General features: G+C 33.2%; 2 protein-coding genes across 5 annotated transcripts in view; one reads left to right on the forward strand and one right to left on the reverse strand.

The window, feature by feature from the left end:
- The first annotated feature begins 2,425 nt into the window (after positions 1 to 2,425).
- LOC143909565 (membrane-associated transporter protein-like) lies at positions 2,426 to 9,494 on the forward strand. Of its 3 annotated transcripts, none has more exons than XM_077427608.1 (10): positions 2,426 to 2,648; positions 2,736 to 2,883; positions 3,163 to 3,249; positions 3,471 to 3,973; positions 4,109 to 4,210; positions 4,292 to 4,443; positions 5,892 to 6,125; positions 6,203 to 6,333; positions 8,060 to 8,234; positions 8,317 to 9,494. In XM_077427608.1, the coding sequence occupies exons 3-10, from the start codon at positions 3,197 to 3,199 to the stop codon at positions 8,533 to 8,535; spliced, it is 1,569 nt and encodes a 522-aa protein (XP_077283734.1). In that variant the 5' UTR covers positions 2,426 to 2,648; positions 2,736 to 2,883; positions 3,163 to 3,196; the 3' UTR covers positions 8,536 to 9,494. The 3 variants fall into 3 exon arrangements, with proteins under 3 accessions (XP_077283734.1, XP_077283736.1, XP_077283735.1); XM_077427610.1 differs by having other exon boundaries at positions 8,321 to 8,624; XM_077427609.1 differs by having other exon boundaries at positions 2,443 to 2,648; positions 2,742 to 2,883.
- Positions 9,228 to 20,361, reverse strand: part of scra (anillin, actin binding protein) — a 29,971-nt gene continuing 18,837 nt past the window's right edge. For both annotated transcript variants that reach the window (XM_077427605.1, XM_077427606.1), the window contains exons 6-19: positions 19,223 to 19,523; positions 17,793 to 18,013; positions 17,486 to 17,711; positions 17,249 to 17,396; positions 13,302 to 13,578; positions 13,037 to 13,225; positions 12,792 to 12,962; positions 12,619 to 12,709; positions 12,396 to 12,539; positions 12,171 to 12,316; positions 11,151 to 11,231; positions 10,899 to 11,072; positions 9,874 to 10,083; positions 9,228 to 9,793 (exon numbers count right to left, since the gene is read on the reverse strand). In XM_077427605.1, the coding sequence (XP_077283731.1) occupies positions 9,527 to 9,793; positions 9,874 to 10,083; positions 10,899 to 11,072; positions 11,151 to 11,231; positions 12,171 to 12,316; positions 12,396 to 12,539; positions 12,619 to 12,709; positions 12,792 to 12,962; positions 13,037 to 13,225; positions 13,302 to 13,578; positions 17,249 to 17,396; positions 17,486 to 17,711; positions 17,793 to 18,013; positions 19,223 to 19,523 (2,646 nt within the window). In that variant the 3' untranslated portion in view covers positions 9,228 to 9,526. The remainder of the gene's footprint in view (positions 9,794 to 9,873; positions 10,084 to 10,898; positions 11,073 to 11,150; positions 11,232 to 12,170; positions 12,317 to 12,395; positions 12,540 to 12,618; positions 12,710 to 12,791; positions 12,963 to 13,036; positions 13,226 to 13,301; positions 13,579 to 17,248; positions 17,397 to 17,485; positions 17,712 to 17,792; positions 18,014 to 19,222; positions 19,524 to 20,361) is intronic.

Raw genomic sequence — 20,361 nt, forward strand, 5'->3', positions numbered from 1 at the left:
CGGCCCCGGCAATCTTTGTCTTAATTATTTTTGCTGGGGTATCCCTGCTCATTTTAGCTATGGAAGTTTCATACAGCAGGTATTATTATACATATATATAATGTAACAGTTAGACGATTAGTACTTTCAAAATGAAGAAAATATATGAACGAAATATATGTACACTATTTAACAAAACCAAACTATCTAGTCTAGCATAATTAAAGTGACCATACGTCCCGTTTTGAACGGGACCGCACGTTTTTAGGTAGCCTGTCCTGTTGTCCCCAAGCACAGCTTCGAGACGTCGAAATTTCCCGTTTTCAAAAAGAGAGTATATTTATTGAATTATTATATATATATATATATATATATATATATATATATATATATATATATATATATATATATATATATATCGGGTCTACGTGACGAGACAGAATGTTAAATTACAGAAAACACAAACATCAGAAGGCAAAGATCGAAAATCGAAAGATCTTAAGTCGAAAGATCAAAAAAAAAAAAATGGTGCACATTAATACGGGAGGAAAAGCCTGTCCCTCTTGTTCCTGTTGTATCCTGCTCGCGCAAATTAAGTGAGTATGTACCGTTTACCATGCACCATTTTTTTTTATCTTTCGACTTAAGATCTTTCGATTTTCGATCTTTGCCTTCCGATATTTGAGTTTTCTGTAATTTAACATTCTGTCTCGTCACGGAGACCGGTATATATCGTATAATTACACTGTTCGACAAATGACGACTTTTTTTTGGTTCAGAGACGAGATACGACCTTTCTTATAGATCTATGCCCAGTAAACACGAATCTGGTAATAAAAAGTGTTGATTGGCTCGAGATTCGGAGATACATGTGTTTTTTAAATCGCGCGATTTTTCTATATCTTGGTGTTGTTCGGTCGATGTCTCAAAATCTGTCAATTTCCTGTTCAAAATGAATATTGGAATCTATAGTCGGGTATATTACCTTTCATTTGTAGTACTTTTCAGCTTTCAAATCTCTCTAAGTAGTGATCCAGTTCAAATCAAAAGTCAAAAGTACGTATTTTCACGTGGGATTTTTTCCCACTGTTAATACTATTTTATATTGAGTTTTTTCTATTGAAACATGTTTATTGGGATAGTGTTCTGGCCACACTATTTTTTGTTTTCGTTTAAAAGGGTTCATTGGAAGTGTGCTGAATTTTAAATCGGTAAAATTGCGAGCTAAAGACTCGTACTAGTATTTACTCGTATTTACACGAATCTGAATTGAATTAATAAGGATAATATATTAAATTTTCTTTATATGAGAATTAAATAAAATTCCACCTAGAAAAATCATATTTCGACTATTCTTGTGGATTAATAACAACAATTCTATTGATAACTGGTTTACCTTGATAAAATAAACGAATTTTTGTTGCAAAAATTGGTAGATGTCCCGTTTTGAGGACAAAAATAAATGGTCACATTAAGCATAATGCCAAAAATACATTTGCTGATGATAATGTCACTCAGATCAGCACATTGTTCGACAATTTTTTAAGGATATTCTCTGAAATTCGTTGAATTTACGCTCCGATGCTATCCTTCAACTCCTCTTAAGAAATTGAGGTTGATCAACATATATGTTCTTTCTCCTTCAAATATCTTCACAGGGAAAAGTCATACGCTGTTAAATTAAGCAAGAGTGGGAGCTAGGCAAGAGTGGGGGTCAAGCAACGACTCCGAAACGAAACATGACATATTGAGCGAACATTTCTCGGACGATTTGTACGGAATTTTGTGCAATTTGTATCTGTTCAGTTTTTGACTCACCCTGTTGGAAACAAACTATCTGAGAGTTTCCATTTAGAAACTCCAAAAGTCCAGAAATTATTTAACGAATTTTAGAGATTATGATAGAGAAAGTGATGAACGATTTTCAACGTGTTTAGCTTCATGAGAGACATGATAATTTTTTTTTTGATTTTTAAATGCTTTTATTATTACTAAATTATGTTCACAATACATCTTATATCTATTTTAATAGCTACTGATCTACTGATCATTTTCTATTTTACAATTTAATTTAATTTGGTTAGTAATCATAGTATTATATTATTCTAATGTTAATCTACAGCATAATAGAAAAAAAAGAGCTCAAAAACCTATTTACAAGAGAGACATGATAATGCTATACTGTGTAGTGGGGTTTTGTTTAGTTAGTGAATACATACTTATCAATTAAAATGTCAGTATTTAATTTACTTATCGTCTACATAGTTTTTTCCGTCCCACACTGTATAAACAAACAATATTTGTAAATAAAAAATGAATTTTTGTTACAGATATGCAAAGAAAAATATAGAAAATAATTAATTACATGTATTTTTATTTATTTTTTGTAACAACACTGTTAGCTTGTATATAAACTAGCGGCTGAAGCACATCTGTATCAACATTTGAACATTGGAACCTAATGAGTATAGATTCGCAAACCTCGTTGTGAACTTGACAACGATTCAGATCAGATATAGTGACCGGAATTCATACACGTTGTGCAAAATGTTAGAGATATTAATTGATAGTTTATTAATTATAGACATTAGACAAATTCTTCATAACAAAGTGAATACTAAAATTTAATTTAAGAATTCAATTCAACAAATTTCGATACAATTTTAAAGGTAAGAGATAAACACATCGAACACAAGCTGACGTTTAGCATATATTTTGTTACCTAATCATATATCGTTATCTATAAATACTTTTAGTTTCAGTACTATCAAATAATGCCTCAATATAAATATATTTAGCGTTAAGACTACACCACACAAAAATTGTGCACGTCATTAAAAATCGATAAGAGATGCATCCACCACGAAAATGCATTCTTAAGTTTGAACCAGTGTCACGAGCAATGTATGTATTGAAACCATATTATATTTTGTACGAATTATGTGTTCTAACCTGTTAAATCGCCCATTTTATTAGCGATTAGGTTTTGGATAGATAATAATTGTAAAAAAATGTATTATCAATGCAACAATACTTATATTGGTAGTAAATTAAGTTCTTATTGAAAATTTTGAGATGATTAAGTGTTAATAATGGATGCATATTTTAATTGTTGAATATTTTATATATATAGATAAAAGTGCTTGATTTGATGTATTGATGCTTTATTACTTTATTTTTCAGTATTATCAATAGTGCATGAAATTAAAATTTCAAAATGACAAATCCAAAAAGTGAAGTTCTTACTAATACTTATCCACATATATACAGGTGAGAAATATATATATTTTTATTTATAATGATATTATTAAGATAAGGCGTGTGTTTTAGCATTGTTAAAACGAGGTTTCATTTATAAAAAATCTTGTTTGTAACTCATTAAAAATATGCCGCTTTGTCGGGTTATCAGGATTATGAATGTCACTGAACTTTTCATTCATTACAATTGATACAATGTCATTGATGATTCATATGTAAACGTTTTTGTATAGGAGAAAGACTACGGGTGAGATGTTAAGACTATCAACAGCAATATTAGGCATTGAATTTGCATATTCCGCTGAGACAGCCTTCGTCGCACCGATTCTCTTGTTATTAGGATTGGATCATACTAAGATGACTATAGTGTGGGCCATTTCGCCAATATTGGCGTTTTTCATCTCACCATTGTTGGGAACATTGAGCGATAGGAGTAGACTGTCGTGTGGGCGACGCAGACCTTTCATATTATTCCTGTCGATAGGACTTGTGGCGGGTTTAATTTTCGTACCATTCGGAGCAGATGTCGGTGTCCTTCTTGGTGATAATGCTAGTCAATTTAAAGGAAGTAATAGTTCAATATTTAACAGTACGGAAGAAGCGATTGTAGGAGATGCAAATACTTCGCCCATCATTGGTGTTATAATCACAATACTGGGTACTATTTTATTGGATTTCAATGCTGATGTATCTCAAAGTCCCACTAGGACATATATGATGGAGGTTTGTACTCCAGGTATATAAATTAAATAAAATTGCATTCTAACATTTAAAAATGACAGAGAGTGTGATGAAAGTATCTTCACATTGTAAATGTTTATTTATGGTTAATATTACATATATTTAATTAAGATTTTTTATATATATGTAGACGACCATGCTAGAGGTTTAAGTACATTGACAATGATGGCCGGAATCGGTGGATTTCTAGGATTTGCTCTTGGTGGAATAGATTGGAATGATATTGAAATTGGTAAATTCTTTTTTTTATTTTTTATATATTATATAATATACTGAAGTTATACATATGTTAAATATCGAAATTAAATTTTAGGAAATTGGATCGGTGGTAATATTAAATTTCTGTTTTTAATGGCGACTATTATTTTGATTATAAGTGTCACAGTAACAGTTACTAGTTTTAAAGAAATACCTTTGGATTTAATGGAAAAAGCCAACAAAAAAGCTGACGAGGAAAATAAAAACGTAAGTTCTGCTCATTGGATCTATGTACATACAGTATATATAAATTTGCTATCAATTTAGTAAACACTACAATTTTCAATCAGAGACCCCAATCCTAAACGATTTATTCATTAAAAATGAGGATAAAATCAGTTTGTATTCAACTTGGAACTAAAATTATCCTATCTAAAACTTCTGGGCTTCATTTATAAATAAGTTACATTATAATAAATAGTGGGAGTAATCGTCATTTGATGTTGTGAAAATCATTTTCCATTAGAGTATTTTTGTACCTTCAAATACTGATTACTTCCATTACCTATTTCTTATCGCAATGTACTTATAGCTTGTTTATACATGAAGCCTAAGAGCTTAAGGTATGATATTTTGAATAAGAATTGACAACAATCATTCAATTCTTATTTAAACAATTGAAAAAATTCTCATTCTAATTAAAAAAAAGTAATACTAGTACTGATAGATAATGGTCCCTTTATCGTGATATTACATATCTTATGCATAATACATATTTGAAATCAGAAAGTGAATATGGCTATATATGTACATATTAGCCAGCAGTATGTGTCGGTGGTTGCATTTATGTTTAGCACCGAGAAGTTACCGGGTTCGATCCCGTGATAATCTTTAATGCTACTGGTCAGACTTGGATATTTGTGACTCCAAGTGGATCGATTCCTATCAGAGTTTGCCGACTTATCTGATTTCATTGTTGAAACGGTTCCTCCATCAAATTGGCAAAAACCATCCTACCTGCTATATCACAAATATCTGAATTTAATTAGAATATGTAAAAAATTATGTACAAGTCTAAATCCATAGATGTTTATATGGATTAATTAATTGTTAATTTCGTGTACTTCAGCCTCTCAAAATACAGCGATTTATATAATAAAAAGGCTGTGGCTATTTGCAGGTACTATATCTGCGACAGGCGCAAAGCCTTCTGCGCATGCGCATGAACTGTCAATGTCAGCGTGTTTACTGTTAAAATTTTGTTTTAAACCTCTTCAAATTTAGTTCGAACTCGTAAAGTGACGTAGAGTAAAAAATATAATCCAAATTAGTTAATATTATTAATTGGTAGAAAAAAATTATCATAAACAAGCCTTGAACTAGCTAAATTATATAAATCTATTATAATAACGTGCGAAATTTATTTGCCTCATGTATAATGAACGATTGATTAAACAAGTCTAGCATACATTAAATGTAAGAAATTATAATCGGATTATAAGTTCACGCGCATGCGCAGAAGAATTCGCAGATATAGTACCTGCAAATAGCCAATAATTCGCAGATATAATACCTGCAAATAGCCACAACCTAATAAAAATGCTGCAATGTTTGTAATTAATTGTTTAGGAAGGCTCACTGGGGTTTACCTGTTAGGCCTATATAAAAATAAAATAAAATAATAATAAATAAATATATAAATTTTTAACTTGCAGTTTATTAATAATGATGAATTATTAGAGAGTCCTGTAGTTGATATAGCTGAAACTGTTACTAGTCAAAATTCAGACAAGTTCAACATGAAAGAATACATCAAATCAATAGTATTCTTATCGAGACCGATGAAAATATTATACTTGACGAATGTATTGGCATGGATATCATTTCTAAGCTATGCCCTCTATTTTACGGACTTCGTAGGAGAATGTGTGTACGGTGGGAATCCAATGGTAATTATTACTTATCACTTAAAAACATTATAATTTAATAACATATTATTATTATAATGACACGTAATATTGAACAGGGATTGCAAGGCTCTGAAGAATTAAACGCTTACAATGACGGTGTCAGATTCGGATGTTGGGGACTAGCAATGTACGCACTCGCATGTTCCATTTACTCACTGATCATAGAAATTCTCATCAAAAAATTCAAGTAAGAATATACTACGCAGACCATTCATATATTTCTAATGAATCATGTCTCTTGTTTGTCCTAAGGCAGGGAAGGTATGTTGACCATATCCCGGCCTAACGAAACACATGTTGTGTAGTTTGTAAGAGGATCGTTTATTTTTGTTCAATTGTTACAATGGTTATTGTATGTACGAAGAGGTTGAGCTTCGGAGAAGTGAGCTGGTTGAACTCCAGAGGTTTACTCTGATGTTGGGAGCTGGTGCGTCGCTTTATATACGTTCTGGCTTGAAGCGTGCCGTGTGCAGATGCTTTGTCTTCGTTTCCAGGACACGTGTCTTGGGGACACGTGTTGGCCTGTTTTCGAGGCACGTGTGGTTTATAGCTATGGGGTCAGCGCCAGGACGTCGTTCATTTAAGAATGCGGGCATGTGCCACGTGTAAACGACTTTCAAGACATTTGTTACAGCTTCCTGATGACATCACTGTTGCGTTTCGTTCGTTTTACGATCGATCGATGAACTCTTTCTTCTGGAATGGCCGAAGGGGACGTTGCCCTTGAGTTATGCATGTTTGTACAGGAGCGACGATGATTGGTGTGAAATGTATGAGATCACAGGTTTTGATTCGTAATAGCACAAGTTGTGCCAGATTCCTTCAGTCCACTACACTAAATTATTCTTGTCGGTCAAGAATGTGAGGCAAGCTTCTCTTCTTCAAGCTGATATTGACGCCGTCCTGGAGTTCAGTGCTATTTTAGGTCTAGAACTTAATATTAATAAATGTGCAATTATGAGTTATGGACATGCACATTAGGTCTATTGTCACGAATATTCCATTGGATCCGTTTTGTTGAAGCGTGTGGAATCTATGGTTGATTTGGGTATCACTTTTGATCCTCAACTCACCTTTCAAAACCACATCAAGACTGTCGCTGACGTTTCCTTTCGTCGATTCAGATTTGTCTCGAGATATGCAAGGTTATTCTTCAACCCTTTGTCTTCTCGCTTGTGAGAAGCAAGCTAGAGTTTATACTCTAGCTTGCGTGGAATACACATAATGCAAATTACTCTCTACTGATTGAGAAATCGTAATCCTCATAGGGTATTGGAGATTATTTTAACCTATTTGTCTAGTAGCCTGCGCTCATCATTATTTTAATAATTGACGTATGCATGAGTGTAATTCTGATCTTCTTGCAGGGATGTTTTGTATATACGGCTGGTTCTTATTGGTGCCGGCTGTGGAAGCAAGCAAGACATTCCCTACTATGTATTCTGTTATTTGATATTTTTACTTTATTTTTATTGTGTATTTTGTTTTTTTTATGTCCATTTTTTTATATATATATATTTGTTGGGGATCCGGACTGGTTGAATGAAATGCTTCTCTGCCTTCTTTGTATATCATTTATTTATAACTTTCCTGATTTGCTCAATGGGGTGAACTGCCGACGACTCTATGCTTCCTCAGTGATTCGAGCTGCACGTCAAGAGGTCCGCTTCTTACCATCGGACAAACGTGTCTGATTAGACGTTCGTGAGCAATTCGCCTCATTGAGCATTACAATGAGTGGTGGGAGAACCTATGTCATAACAGACGTAAACCTTCCTTTTATGTACTTTTTTCCTTGTTTTTTTATGTAGGCCATTGCGGCGCATTATGCAGGTTCTTCCTGTAATGCCACGATGGTCCAAAACTATAAAATAAATAAATAATATTGACTTATATACATTATCCATTTCTAGAGCAAAGTGTGTATTCATCGGTGGTTTACTAGTGTATTCAATCGGAATGGTTGCATTAGTTTTATTAAAAAGCAAAATTTCAGTATTAATACTAAGTGCAACTGCAGGGATAGCGTTTACAACATTGTTCAACATCCCGTATCTTATTATAGGATGTTATCACACAAATGAAGTCGTAAGTAAAAACTATATAATCGGTAAACTATGTAGTTTATACATACATATATTGAATTGATAAGATATAATTTTGTTTGTAGGTAGAAATTACGGTGAAAAAATCAGAGAGATCGCTTGGTCTAGGTGCTGATTTGGCAGTGATCAACACTACAATGTTCGTAGCTCAACTGTTGCTTTCAATAGGTCTCGGTACGGCAATAAGTGTGTTTGAAAATGCAACGACGGTTATATGGACCGCAGCAATTTTTAGTTTATGTGCCGCGATAGCGGCGTCTAAGATCACGTATCACAACCTTTAAAAAATATCATGAGATTAAAATAAACAGATATTATTTGATATATAGTATATTTTGTGACAAAATATAAAAATATAAAATGTGTGTAATACATATATGCAGTATAATTAAAGTTATTACACAATCCTATGATGTACACATGTTAGTAAATTATGATATTTACACAATAAATCTATGTGTGTTAAAATAAATCTATGTGTAGTAAATCTATATTATTACTTGTCAATAATAATAAAAAAATTTCATCGAAAAAACATTGCAATACTTTGTATAAGATTAGTTTATGTCATCGGAACAATTAGTGTGGGCTGCAATTAAGTACAATTTGAAAAATAATTCGAAAGCATATACAATTTTAAGTAACGTATCATTTTTAGTATTTTTATTTCATAGTGGAAATATTAATGGAATGAAATTTATATGTATTTATTAGAATTTAAGTAGCTAAATGTTTTAATGGTTTAATCTAATAAGGTATGTATGTAGTTAATACAAATTATACCCATATAAATGATTTTAAATCATTCAGTATTTATGTCTACGAATATAAAAATTTATTTTCAATTTATGAAAATTAAGAATAATCATTTTAAGTATATGTATACATATGTATGTATTTACATCTTACGACTATGTTACGAATTTCAAAATAATATAAAATGGGAAGAGAGAATTTTTATAATGTTTTTTTTTTCGAAATAGAATGACTAGAAAATTGAAATGAGGCAAATTTGATAATTTTATACATACAATTACATATTTGACACTGTATTTTTATTATAGTAATTAGATAAATTATTCAAATATTTTTATAAACAAATGAAAAGTATAAATTTAAAAGCATATTTAATGAATTTCTCTCTATCCCGTTTGAACTTTTCTCAAACTAAAATGTTAATACATTAAAATTATTACATTTCATATGGACTTTAAAACCTAGAAATACACATTAAAAAATTGGTAAAATTTTTATTTTAAAACATTCACATCCAGATTAAGTATTCATTGCATCTTTCAATTCAGTCAAAGTTTCGTTGAACGCTTTGGCCCAAGCGTCCCTTTCAGGCTTTGTATCGGCAGCCAGAAGATGTCGCCGTTTGCCGTTGGCGATGATGAGCGATCGGGCAGATTCACCTTCAACATTTTCGAAACTGGAAGACGTCTCCAAAAGCAAAGTGTGAGGTCTCGCACATAAATCACGAGGAGCTGGCCCGACAGCTTCAGACGTAGCCGTCGACAATTCAATACTACCCATGGGAGTCTAAAATACACAATTAAAAATTAATAAATGATTTAATGTACATATACACACATGCATATTTCTTTTCGTATGAAATATACCTTTTTCTTTTCATCGTCGGGATACCTCCAGTATGAGAGGTCGCCTGAATGCAAAACACACCAGCGTCTATGCCAAGCGCCAAATCCACCCGCGTCTTCAAACATGGTGAGGAATCCTCGGTGAACACGTGTCGAAGACACTTGCCCAGCTTGACGCTCGCATGTTAACTTCACCCGCAAACAACCTTCCAATGGACTACATCCTCCAGCCTACGAAACAATCAAGTTGAATAGTACATAAAAACTGTGAAACGGTTTTATTTATTCATTATATTTTATTTTACATACACATATATACCAGGAAGGCCTAACAGGTAAACCCCAATGCGCCTTCCTGGCCAATTACAAAACATCGATGTACAATTTATAGATCAACTAGATGAACCCGGTATGCGTTGCAATTCCCGTTCCCGTTTCTCAATGTGTTTCGATAAGTAAACGTACACAAATTACCAGAATATTCCCTCCCAGATTATAAGGATACAAACTAGGAGTGGAAGAACAGGAAAATTATAGCACATGACATTTATTAATGCTAAAAGGCAAATGGTCGTCGGATGCCCAATTCCATAACGAATTCAAATCATTTTGTAAGTAATAAGTAAAGCCCGGATAACACCAAGGTGCCGTTAATTGTTCAAATGTTGTAAATGCATTGTTAAAAGTTTGCCGAACCTTTTTTACAAACCATTTACAACAATGGAACAATGAGCGGCACCTTGGCTAGCCGTACTCTAGTTATAAGAGTCTGAAATATTACGAATACTTCTAAAAATTTTGAGGTTTGAGGAGAAAAGTTTATAATATTGTAGCGTATAATAAAAGGAGCCGCCGTTATAATTGGTTTCGAGGATTATCTCCAGGCTTAAGTATAAGTCGGCTAACAATGAGATACCCCCGAATGCACTTAGCGGGGGTAGCGGTAGCTCGGTCGCATTCTGGTCAACAATAAATGCTGTGAAACGACTTTGGCCTTTTACTTGGATCCTCCACCCACCCCTACGCAACAATATGTTAGTCTTTACCTTGCTGAGAGTGAAGTTATTTCTGCTGATTTGCTGGTAGCTAAAAATGCAATAGCCTTGAGGTTGCATCGTTGGAGTTCTTACAGCGGCAGGCCCACCTGGCGATGACATCGGTAACGGTGATTTCAAATCAGCACCCCGAGCGCCTTTCCTTGGAGTTGCCAATTTTCCAGACTAAAATTTGAAATTGACTTGTATTAACGAAACTCTATACTAGAATACGTAATATGTACATAATAAAAAAAGTAATACCTTTTTAGTAGCAATATGATATTTTATATCATGAGGCAAAATTTCCTTGGAAGCTTGTAAAGAATATGTTTCTACGGTAACCTGAAAATAATAATCAATTTCCACATTACAAAACTTCAAATTATGCTATTAGCACACTTCTTGAACCTTTTTTGCACAAAATAAAAGCATTTACACATATCAAATTTTAGTCTGCTTAAAATAAAGAAAGTCAACTAAGTTGTAAATGTCAAAAAAATCCTTTAACCCTTTGAATGCTGACCAACGCCGATTGGCGTTTTGCCAACAAATCCATTAGCCTGAAATACACCGATAGGCGTTGATTTTTGAGTATGTAAAATATAAAAAAGAATACTACCAGCTAAGACTTTCCAAGCATTAAAAAAATGCATTGAACATGGGTCGTGTAATCCGTGTCAATAAAGACGGGTTTGGGCCTGAAAAACGACGATATGTGTTGTATTTTGAGTATGTAAAATATAAACAAGAATACTAACAGCTAAGCCTTTCCAGGTAGCATTGAAAAAAAAATGCATTGAACATGGGTCGTGTAATCCATGTCAATCATTTGTCTACGTTTATAAAGACTGGTTTACACCAGAATTTCTGAATTTATAACCATAGCAGAATTTCCCAATAAAGATCCCTAGTTGCTGAATATTTTAGATTGTGGCTTGGCATTTAGATAGTGAGCATTACATTTTAACAACAATGAAGAAGATATGTATAACTAGTTTTGGAAAAATACATTAATTAATAGATTTCTTTTGTTTATCTTATATTGTTGCAAGATATATTAGAGAGTCTAAACACACCTTTACAAAACTCGAAATCCTCAGCGGTAGTTATCTAGGGTTTGTTTGGACTAGATACAATTTTTATACCTGCTTTCTATTGTATTTCTAAATAATTCTAGTTGGAAATGTTGGCGAAATTTCCAGTGTGGCGGGCTTTCAACAGAAAAGACGTCAGCACTCAAAGGATTAAGATAAAATTATCTATATATGGTTTAATTTTTACCTTAAAATCACTATCCAATCCTTCCAATCGGAATTTGTCAGGAAATGCGACGGTGAATGAATCTGGAGACGTTTTTACCAACGATGTTGCCATAATACGTTCTTGGCATTTGATTAAACAAACCAAGTAATGACCGACTGCCCCGTCTAAAACAAAAATATATAGCTTTATAATTTCACAAAATGTATAAACATTATTGTAAACCAAATTGTCAACTCTTCATACCTGCGTTGATCTGGCGAATATATTCTCGTTTGAGAGGAACTGCTATTTCTTCAATATTTAATGTACAACTGTGACCTTTATGACTGCCGACACCTTCGACTTGAACCCGTTGAACTTCGTGCAAACACGCTTGACGTCTGTGAGCTTAAGAAATATACAACGATAAGAACAAAAGCATGTAAATACTCTAATCAGATTACAAAAAGATGATAAGACAGCTTACTAGCAATCAACAGCAGCCTTTCTCCTTCGGCTTGTTCAGTTGATCCGCTGAATTCTATAGTAGAAGCGCACAAATTCAAAGCTTGACTTGCCTGCAATTTATAACCAAACGTTAATAATGTTTAATGATATATTTAAAACACTAAAATTTAGATAAAAAATGTATCAACATACTTGAGAAATTACAGCATTTTGTTTAGTGACTTCTTCCAGCAGCTCTTTAACACGTCGACGAGATTCATGAGCGGTAATTTGAGCCTGACGAGCGGCTTGTTCGCTGGTTTCATCATTATTATCAATGCTTTCCATGTGTACAATTCTAACAGGTGTACTTGGTTGGGATCCCTAAAAAAATTAATCACGTAAATCACAAAAAAAAAAAAACAAAACAACACTGTGTAGTGTGAATAATAGAATACCTGTAGTTGTGATCGTCTGTAAAAGCTAACAGTGTGAACTAGAGGTTTTACAGCTTCGTTAGCTTTATCCGGGCATCGGTTAGAATTTCCTGGAATCTTCAGAGGTGATTTGAATACATCTGCTTGAGGCCGGACATCGATCTCAGAACCCTTCTTATAGTGGAAACTGTTCGACGGCTGCGTACCATTCTAAAACCATGCATCATATGAGATGATATATGTAATTTAAGATTGATTTAATACACATGTATAGGTGATGATTTACTTTGTTCTGTTTAGGCGGAGTTGGGCCATTGTCGTCGTAGTCGAACGCTTCGTCGAGGAAGTCGTCCAAGTTTTCATTGTTGAAACTCGAATCTGAAGAGTCGTTAGACATATACCTTTTACGGTCGGATTTACCCTTTGTTTTCTTTGCCGAGAGCTTTTGGCTGATCTCGGGAGTTTTCTTTACACCGACAGCTTGCATCACTTCGCGTCCAAAAGACGTGTTACAAAAATCGTCAGCTTTTTCATTATAAGCGGAATCAGAGCTAGTGTCCAAGCTGCAAAAGTATTGATTAATATAAATTATACGACTGAAAATGTTTAATAATGGAATTTAATCAAAATTGATTATGGGTAGTAAGACATATGGAAATTGATCTATTGATAGTAATATAAAAGATGAAATTTGCTAGTAAAAATAAAACATAACCTCACTTTTGCAGTAATATTTGAGAATGGAATTTTACAATATATTTGTTTATTTAAAACTTATTGTCGTTTTGTTTCAAGGAGAGGATTGATTCAATATAACGTATGGCCACGAAATGTTTTTTGAATTAATTTCATTAATATGTAAAATTATCGGAGAATTGAATACAGATGAAAATACTTGACTTAGAATCTGTGGAATTTAATCTATATATGTATGTACATATGTGAAAATAAAATAAGGTAACTTTTAGCATATTTTCAAACAAACTAAAAATAACAAGACAGATTCCATAAGAAAATGTAAAAAAAAAGATAAGGAAATATACACATATGTTACCCCATTACATTTTTACATTAAGTTTTCTTTAGAATTTATATCCAGCATCATATAATATAACTTATGTATCTAGTATTTACGTCTTTAATGGAACAAGTCTTCTAATATTTAATGGTTTTGATCAATTTAATGTTCATTTTCAGTCATTATTGATATGCAGATTGAATTTGATCCACCTGCTAGTTCCAAATACAGCTTGAATGCTATTTCAAGTGCTAAATGTTATAATGCAGTGCTTGTTTAAAAAAAATGTAGACTATTTCCTATATTATTATTTTTTAGAAAATTCTTTTGCCAATAGCTTTTCCTAACAGTGAAATTAGAGCGAGATGCAGAATACAAAATGCAATAAGAGCGAAAAAAACACATAGCACTCTATAGTAAATATTGGTGTCCGATTCGACCAATTCTCAACTCTACAAACTTCTAAATTCCTCGTCTCTTTGGTATTAGGGATAAAAAACATATATATAAGGCTACTGACCACTAAACGTCAAGATGGTCAAAACTTTAGCAACGTGTCAATCGTGCTGGCAGAATTGATTTAAATATCTATCGTTAACCAAACCGCGCAAAATGGCAAAGTTTAAAAATGGTCGGAAGAATGCAGGATATAATATAATATATTGTCAGACCAATGAGCGAAGTGAAATATATAGAAGAGCCTTGTAATAAAAAAAGGGGTTTTCACAGTGAAATATTTATTTTATGATGTAAGCATTAACTATTAAAAAAATATAGGAATAATTGATTTTCAAACGTTTAAGTTATACTATTAAAATTATTAAGGTGTGTTAATAGTTTAAAAAATCTATGAATGATCACAATATTTCTCGTATATTAAAGATATTACATACACGGTAAACGGACTACTAGTCATATGTGAACCAGTCACAGGACAACTGGTCGCTCTAGATCACCCGTCACACCTGAAAATCGGTCACGAGAAAACTGGTTGACCGATTTTAGGGTGTGACCAGTTTTAGTGTGATGGGTGATCACGTGTGACCGATCTAGAGCGACCGGTTGTCCTGTGACCGGTTCACATCTGACTAGTAATCACGCAACCTACATACACGTATACAAAAACAACATTTTTGTATATACACAAACTCTTAATTAAAGCAGACGAGAAATTTAGAAACGCGTCTAGTCAGTCGAAAGGAGTAGACCCCAATAAATATCAAGGTTTTGCTGTATAAAATATAAAAAAAAGTATTTAATTCAATTATATTTCGTTGAACGTTTAACTTATCTCACAATGATTTGACAGTTTTCTGTATTCATATCAAAATCTCAATTTGCTCTTTAGTACAACTACGACAATCAACATGGGATGCGGTTTAGTACATATGCATGCTATTTTTGTTTGCATTTGATCATCGGTACGATCACCGAGCTACTACAACCCGATTCATCTCTGCAGCCTCCCCACTATGAATTCTAACAAGCCGCCACTGACATACTATACTCATTTAAATTCATTAATGGATATTTTATTCACATTGGAAGTAAACCAGTCATTAGTTATGGCCAAGAACAAAAAACTGGGCCAATTGTGTTTTATTAACCATAAAAGACTGGGAATACTTGTATTTCCATTGAATTTTGGTCAAAATACAATTCCAACTTTCAATCCATCCATTATTCAAAACGTAACGTTGAATTTAATTAATACACATATACTATCAGTCCTAGTAAAAAATTCCAATTGCAATTTTAAATGCTTATATTTTAATTTGAAATGAGCTGAAGATTTCTAAGTAGGTTAAATAAATATTACGTTCTATGTACATATCGCAATATTTAGTCCAATTGCGTTTTATTGTAATATTTCTAACTCCAATCGTAATTAACAATACAATAATTAATGCCATATTGAATCAACCTTTCGATGAATAACAACGACTCTGCAAAGCATATAAAGTGAGGGAAAAAAATAAACATGGATTACAAAAGTGAAATACAATTTTATTTATTTATTACATTTACGTGGAATATCACAGATACAAAAATACTTAAAAGACACGATCACCTAAAATAAAACTTAAAAAATAATAGGAAATGTTATAATTTATTTCTCTATTTAATAAAAAAAAATTGGAGGCGTTCACAACTATGTAATCTTACATATAAAATATATGTATGTACTATTCTCCATGTTTTTAAAATCATGTCCCAACAATTCAATAAATCAATTTCCATTACAAAGGGAAAAGGGAATGGATAAATGTACATATGTATTTAAATATCACACTTAAGGTAAATGTGTCACACAGATTTGAAAGATCATAATTATTACACTTGAAACATCTATTTAATGCACCCAACGGAGATGAAGGCACTATCGGAAATATACACAACTATTTGCTTCGACGATAATTACGTAAAAATAGTGCAGGAATTGATTTAAATTCAAATAAAAACATGGCACTAATATTTATAAATAACCAGCGTAAACATTTAATTACCGTTTACTAAATTTGGCAAGCCCTTCGGAATATTGGTGCTTAAACATTAAATTTAAAATTTCGCTTGTAAAGATTCAAAAGATCGAAGCTCCTAATATTAATAAATTTAAGTCAAAATCATTAAGTAGTTACCAGTCTTTTTAATATAAATGGGCATATAATATCAATATGCTGAGCATTTTTATTATCATTGTGCGTAATCAATACGAACGAGGCTGTGCAAAAATCAGTCTCACACGTTAATTTTCAACCCTAAGAACAGTCAAACGACAATTTAAAGACTTCCAAAATTTTCTTTTAAAATCCAAATAGAGTATTCGATCTATTACTATTAAATATTCCCTATTAATACAATATCACGGGTGATATCTAACTATATATAAAAAATAGATTGCTTACAATATTAAAAGCAAGCCATCGATACGACGCAATCGATAAGCAATACACATATTAAGACTGTATAATTTGTAAGTTACAAAAATGGATTGTAAATTAATACTATAATTAATTTCAATAAACGTAACGAGATCTTTATCGCGTAATGGAGCATATTTAGCCAAATAAATAATCGCAAAATATTATTTACAAAATTTGTAGTCTACTTTGGAAACGTAAAAGTAGTATATATGTATGTACAAGTAAAATATATTAAGACTCTTTCAAACGCATAAGAAAAAGAAACAACAATCGAGGGCAAAGTCTGCACACCTAGCGGGACAAGATTGCTTCTCCTCTTCCGACGTCTGACCTTCGACATCAGACAAATGTGGATAAATGCCTCCTGGCCGAGGAGGGGCGACTTTTATCTTTTTTACGTTGTCTAGAGCTGATACGACGAGCGGAGAATCGATGGAACCTAAAATAATTTTAAAAAATAAACCCAAAGGTCAAATTTATTTTATTCATAAATCACTTTCAATTCCATTCATCAAATAATCCACAAACATCTCTTTTTCGGTTGGTTGTTGACGATAGCATCGGTTTTATCAGTAGTGCTCGAAATCTGATCGTCCGATTGGGCCAAGATGGTTTTCGGCGGGTTAAATATCGCCGGTTTTTTTGCGTTGAGACTCGTCGTGCTCGATTTTACAGCCGCGTTTCCCATCAACGGACTGATCTCGGACGATCCATCATCATCTCTGTTATCCTGTTCTATTTTGTCAAAATCGGGCTAAAATATAAAACATTAAAAATTACAAAGCTGCAAAATGGAAAAGCACAGTAGAAAATCAAATCTGAATATATGTAATACCGTTTGGAAACGTCTAAAGATTACTTTCATATCGTCTTCCCTCTCTTTTTTAACTTTGTCGGAAATGTCCTGTTCGCTAAGTGTAACCTTGTTGTTGTTCGTAATAACATTAGATACTTTATCAGCAGTCTTTTGATGCATCGGTGCATGCACCGGTACAGGAATACAATTGGTTTCTATCTTCGGTTTAAAATTCGTGACGGGAAATTTCTTCACATCATCTAAAAGTATAAAATTAAAATTATTTATTTGTTTATTGAAATTATTTATTTCAAATGGTTAGTGGAACATTTGGAAAGTAGGAAGTAATGATCGCCCTGTTTTATATTTACGAATATCGAGGCTGTTGGTTTTTATCATGGCTGTGGAGTCGGTTCAAAGTTCACCGACTCTGACTTCTACATTATTTTATGATTCGATTTTGACTCCAACTTGAACGATTTTAGTAAGATCGACTTTTCTTGCCAACGCATAAAATTGTTAGTAATGAAATAGAAATTTGCAAAATATAAAAATTTAAGGAATACAAAAAAATTATTGAAATATTGGTAATGAAATAGTTACCGATAAAAAATCAAGTCCATTCATTGTGTGTCTGAATTTCATACACAAACAAGTCAATTTAATAAAAAAAAAAAAGTATGAGACAGATTAAAAATCAGTTTTGGTTACAACACAACAAAATACGCGCAATTCTACGATTTTATTTATAATGTAATTTAAATTCATGATTTTTATAAAGAAATTATTAAAATTTAATTTATTAGTGGTCTTTGAGTCGACGCGTAATACTATTAATTAAATAAAGTAATAAAGAGTAGTTGAAATAGGTTGATTTTATTTATGAATCTACTTGAAATGCTCTGGCTCCACAGCCCTGGTTTCATTCAAAAATTGGATTAATTTTCAATATATCTCAGTAGTGCTAATACAAATTGACGCATATATATGCACAGCAAACCTTAAATTATAATTAAACTTTTTTTCGTTCAATATTTTGTATATATATATTTTTTACAGATACACAAAACAAATAAAATGCACACATTTGGCGAAACAGATTAGTCAAATATCAGACCCCTTCTCAATGTGACCTAAACATGAGAGAAAGACTGTGTATAAGATCTGCATACATATACATATATTGTATTGACTCAGTATATGTATGTAGTTAGTAATTGCATACATTATTAAGCGCGAAATCCGAGTCGAAGTGGCTCGATTCTTAACTGTTGATATATGTATATGTATATATATATATATATAGAAAATATTTATAGAAAGAAGAGTAAAAAAAAATGTATGAAAGAATTGAAAAAAGTTCATTGTTTACCGCTTGGTAGTGGAAATCAGTGAGGCCAATATGAGAAGTGGGTGGGGGAGGGGGGTGAGGGGTGAGTGACGAGTGTTAGTAGTGGTGGTGGTGTCACCTGAAGCGGGTCTGCGCTCGAACATGGCTTTCTTCTCCCTGACCGACATGTGAGCGGGGTCCCTGCGCAAGCCGAGGGGCAGCTGCGACTCTTCGTCCTGGTTCTCCGGGGCGGGAAGGGGCGCTATAGTGAGCGCCAGAGTGGGGGGTGGCGGTGGCGGAGGCCGCTTGATGGGGGCGCACGCCGCCATGTCCTTCGCGTTTCCGTATCCTTTCCTGTTGCCGCTAGTGTCTGCACCCGCACCCGCGTCCGCGTCCGCGTCACCGTTGCCGGCCCGCGCTCGACTGAACCCCTGCCGCTCCTGCAACAACAACCCCGACGCCACGCTCAAAACAATGCTTTCGACGGCCTTCTCCTCCAACCGACAACCGACAATTCGCATTTTTATTCTAAACGTCCTACTCCTACCGATCGACGATTCAAACTAATTGCAAACATTAGGGGAGTGTTTTTCACATCCGCTCGACTCTAGCCCGTTGACCCGTTGTGTAATTCACATTATAAACAACAACTCGAAACAAAAAGCTTTATTGTACCAGGAGGTATTTTTTTAACGAACTTTCCCTCTGATAAAAGAACACCAGCCGAACTTTTCCAGCTTATTCATCATGATATACGTAACCATCTGAATAAATTATCGATGTATAGCGTATAAGGTGACCATTCTTACTAGTTTTACCAGTACAGTACTGGTTTTTTTTTTTTAGTATATTTCTTAAGTCGTTGTATAGATGAATTGAATAAAATCCTACAAAATATTGGAAAATTCGTCGAACCACCTTACCAGGAACGAATGCAACTGCCGAACGACTTTTGCTCAGATGAAACAAAGTATAGTCCAGTCAGTGATCAAAACGCAATGAAACTTTAAAATGTTTAATTAAAAGTATAATTTTAGCCATATTTTAATTATGTCTTGTGAAGAATTTTATAATAAGAGCACTCAATAAAATAAATGAATTTTTCCCCAAAATTAAATATTACAAACAAAAAATAAAAGTTTTTACGGCATCGACAGAATCGCACATGGACGGCCGACAAACTCCTTGGGACAATAATATGTGTAAGCTATTGGTCATTACTAGTCACCGGAGCCTGAGGGGGTCGTGTATTGTTCAAAGGTTGTAAATGCATTGTTA

Source organism: Arctopsyche grandis, chromosome 3 (genome assembly GCF_051622035.1).
Source record: "Arctopsyche grandis isolate Sample6627 chromosome 3, ASM5162203v2, whole genome shotgun sequence".
Classification (NCBI taxonomy): Eukaryota; Metazoa; Arthropoda; class Insecta; order Trichoptera; family Hydropsychidae; genus Arctopsyche; species Arctopsyche grandis.

Coding starts and splice junctions, on each gene's coding strand:
- LOC143909565 (XM_077427608.1), top strand. CDS start 3,197: ATGACAAATCCAAAAAGTGAAGTTCTTACTAATACTTATCCACATATA. Junction 4,211..4,291: donor TTGGAATGATATTGAAATTG/GTAAATTCTTTT, acceptor ATTAAATTTTAG/GAAATTGGATCGGTGGTAAT. Junction 4,444..5,891: donor CTGACGAGGAAAATAAAAAC/GTAAGTTCTGCT, acceptor TTTAACTTGCAG/TTTATTAATAATGATGAATT.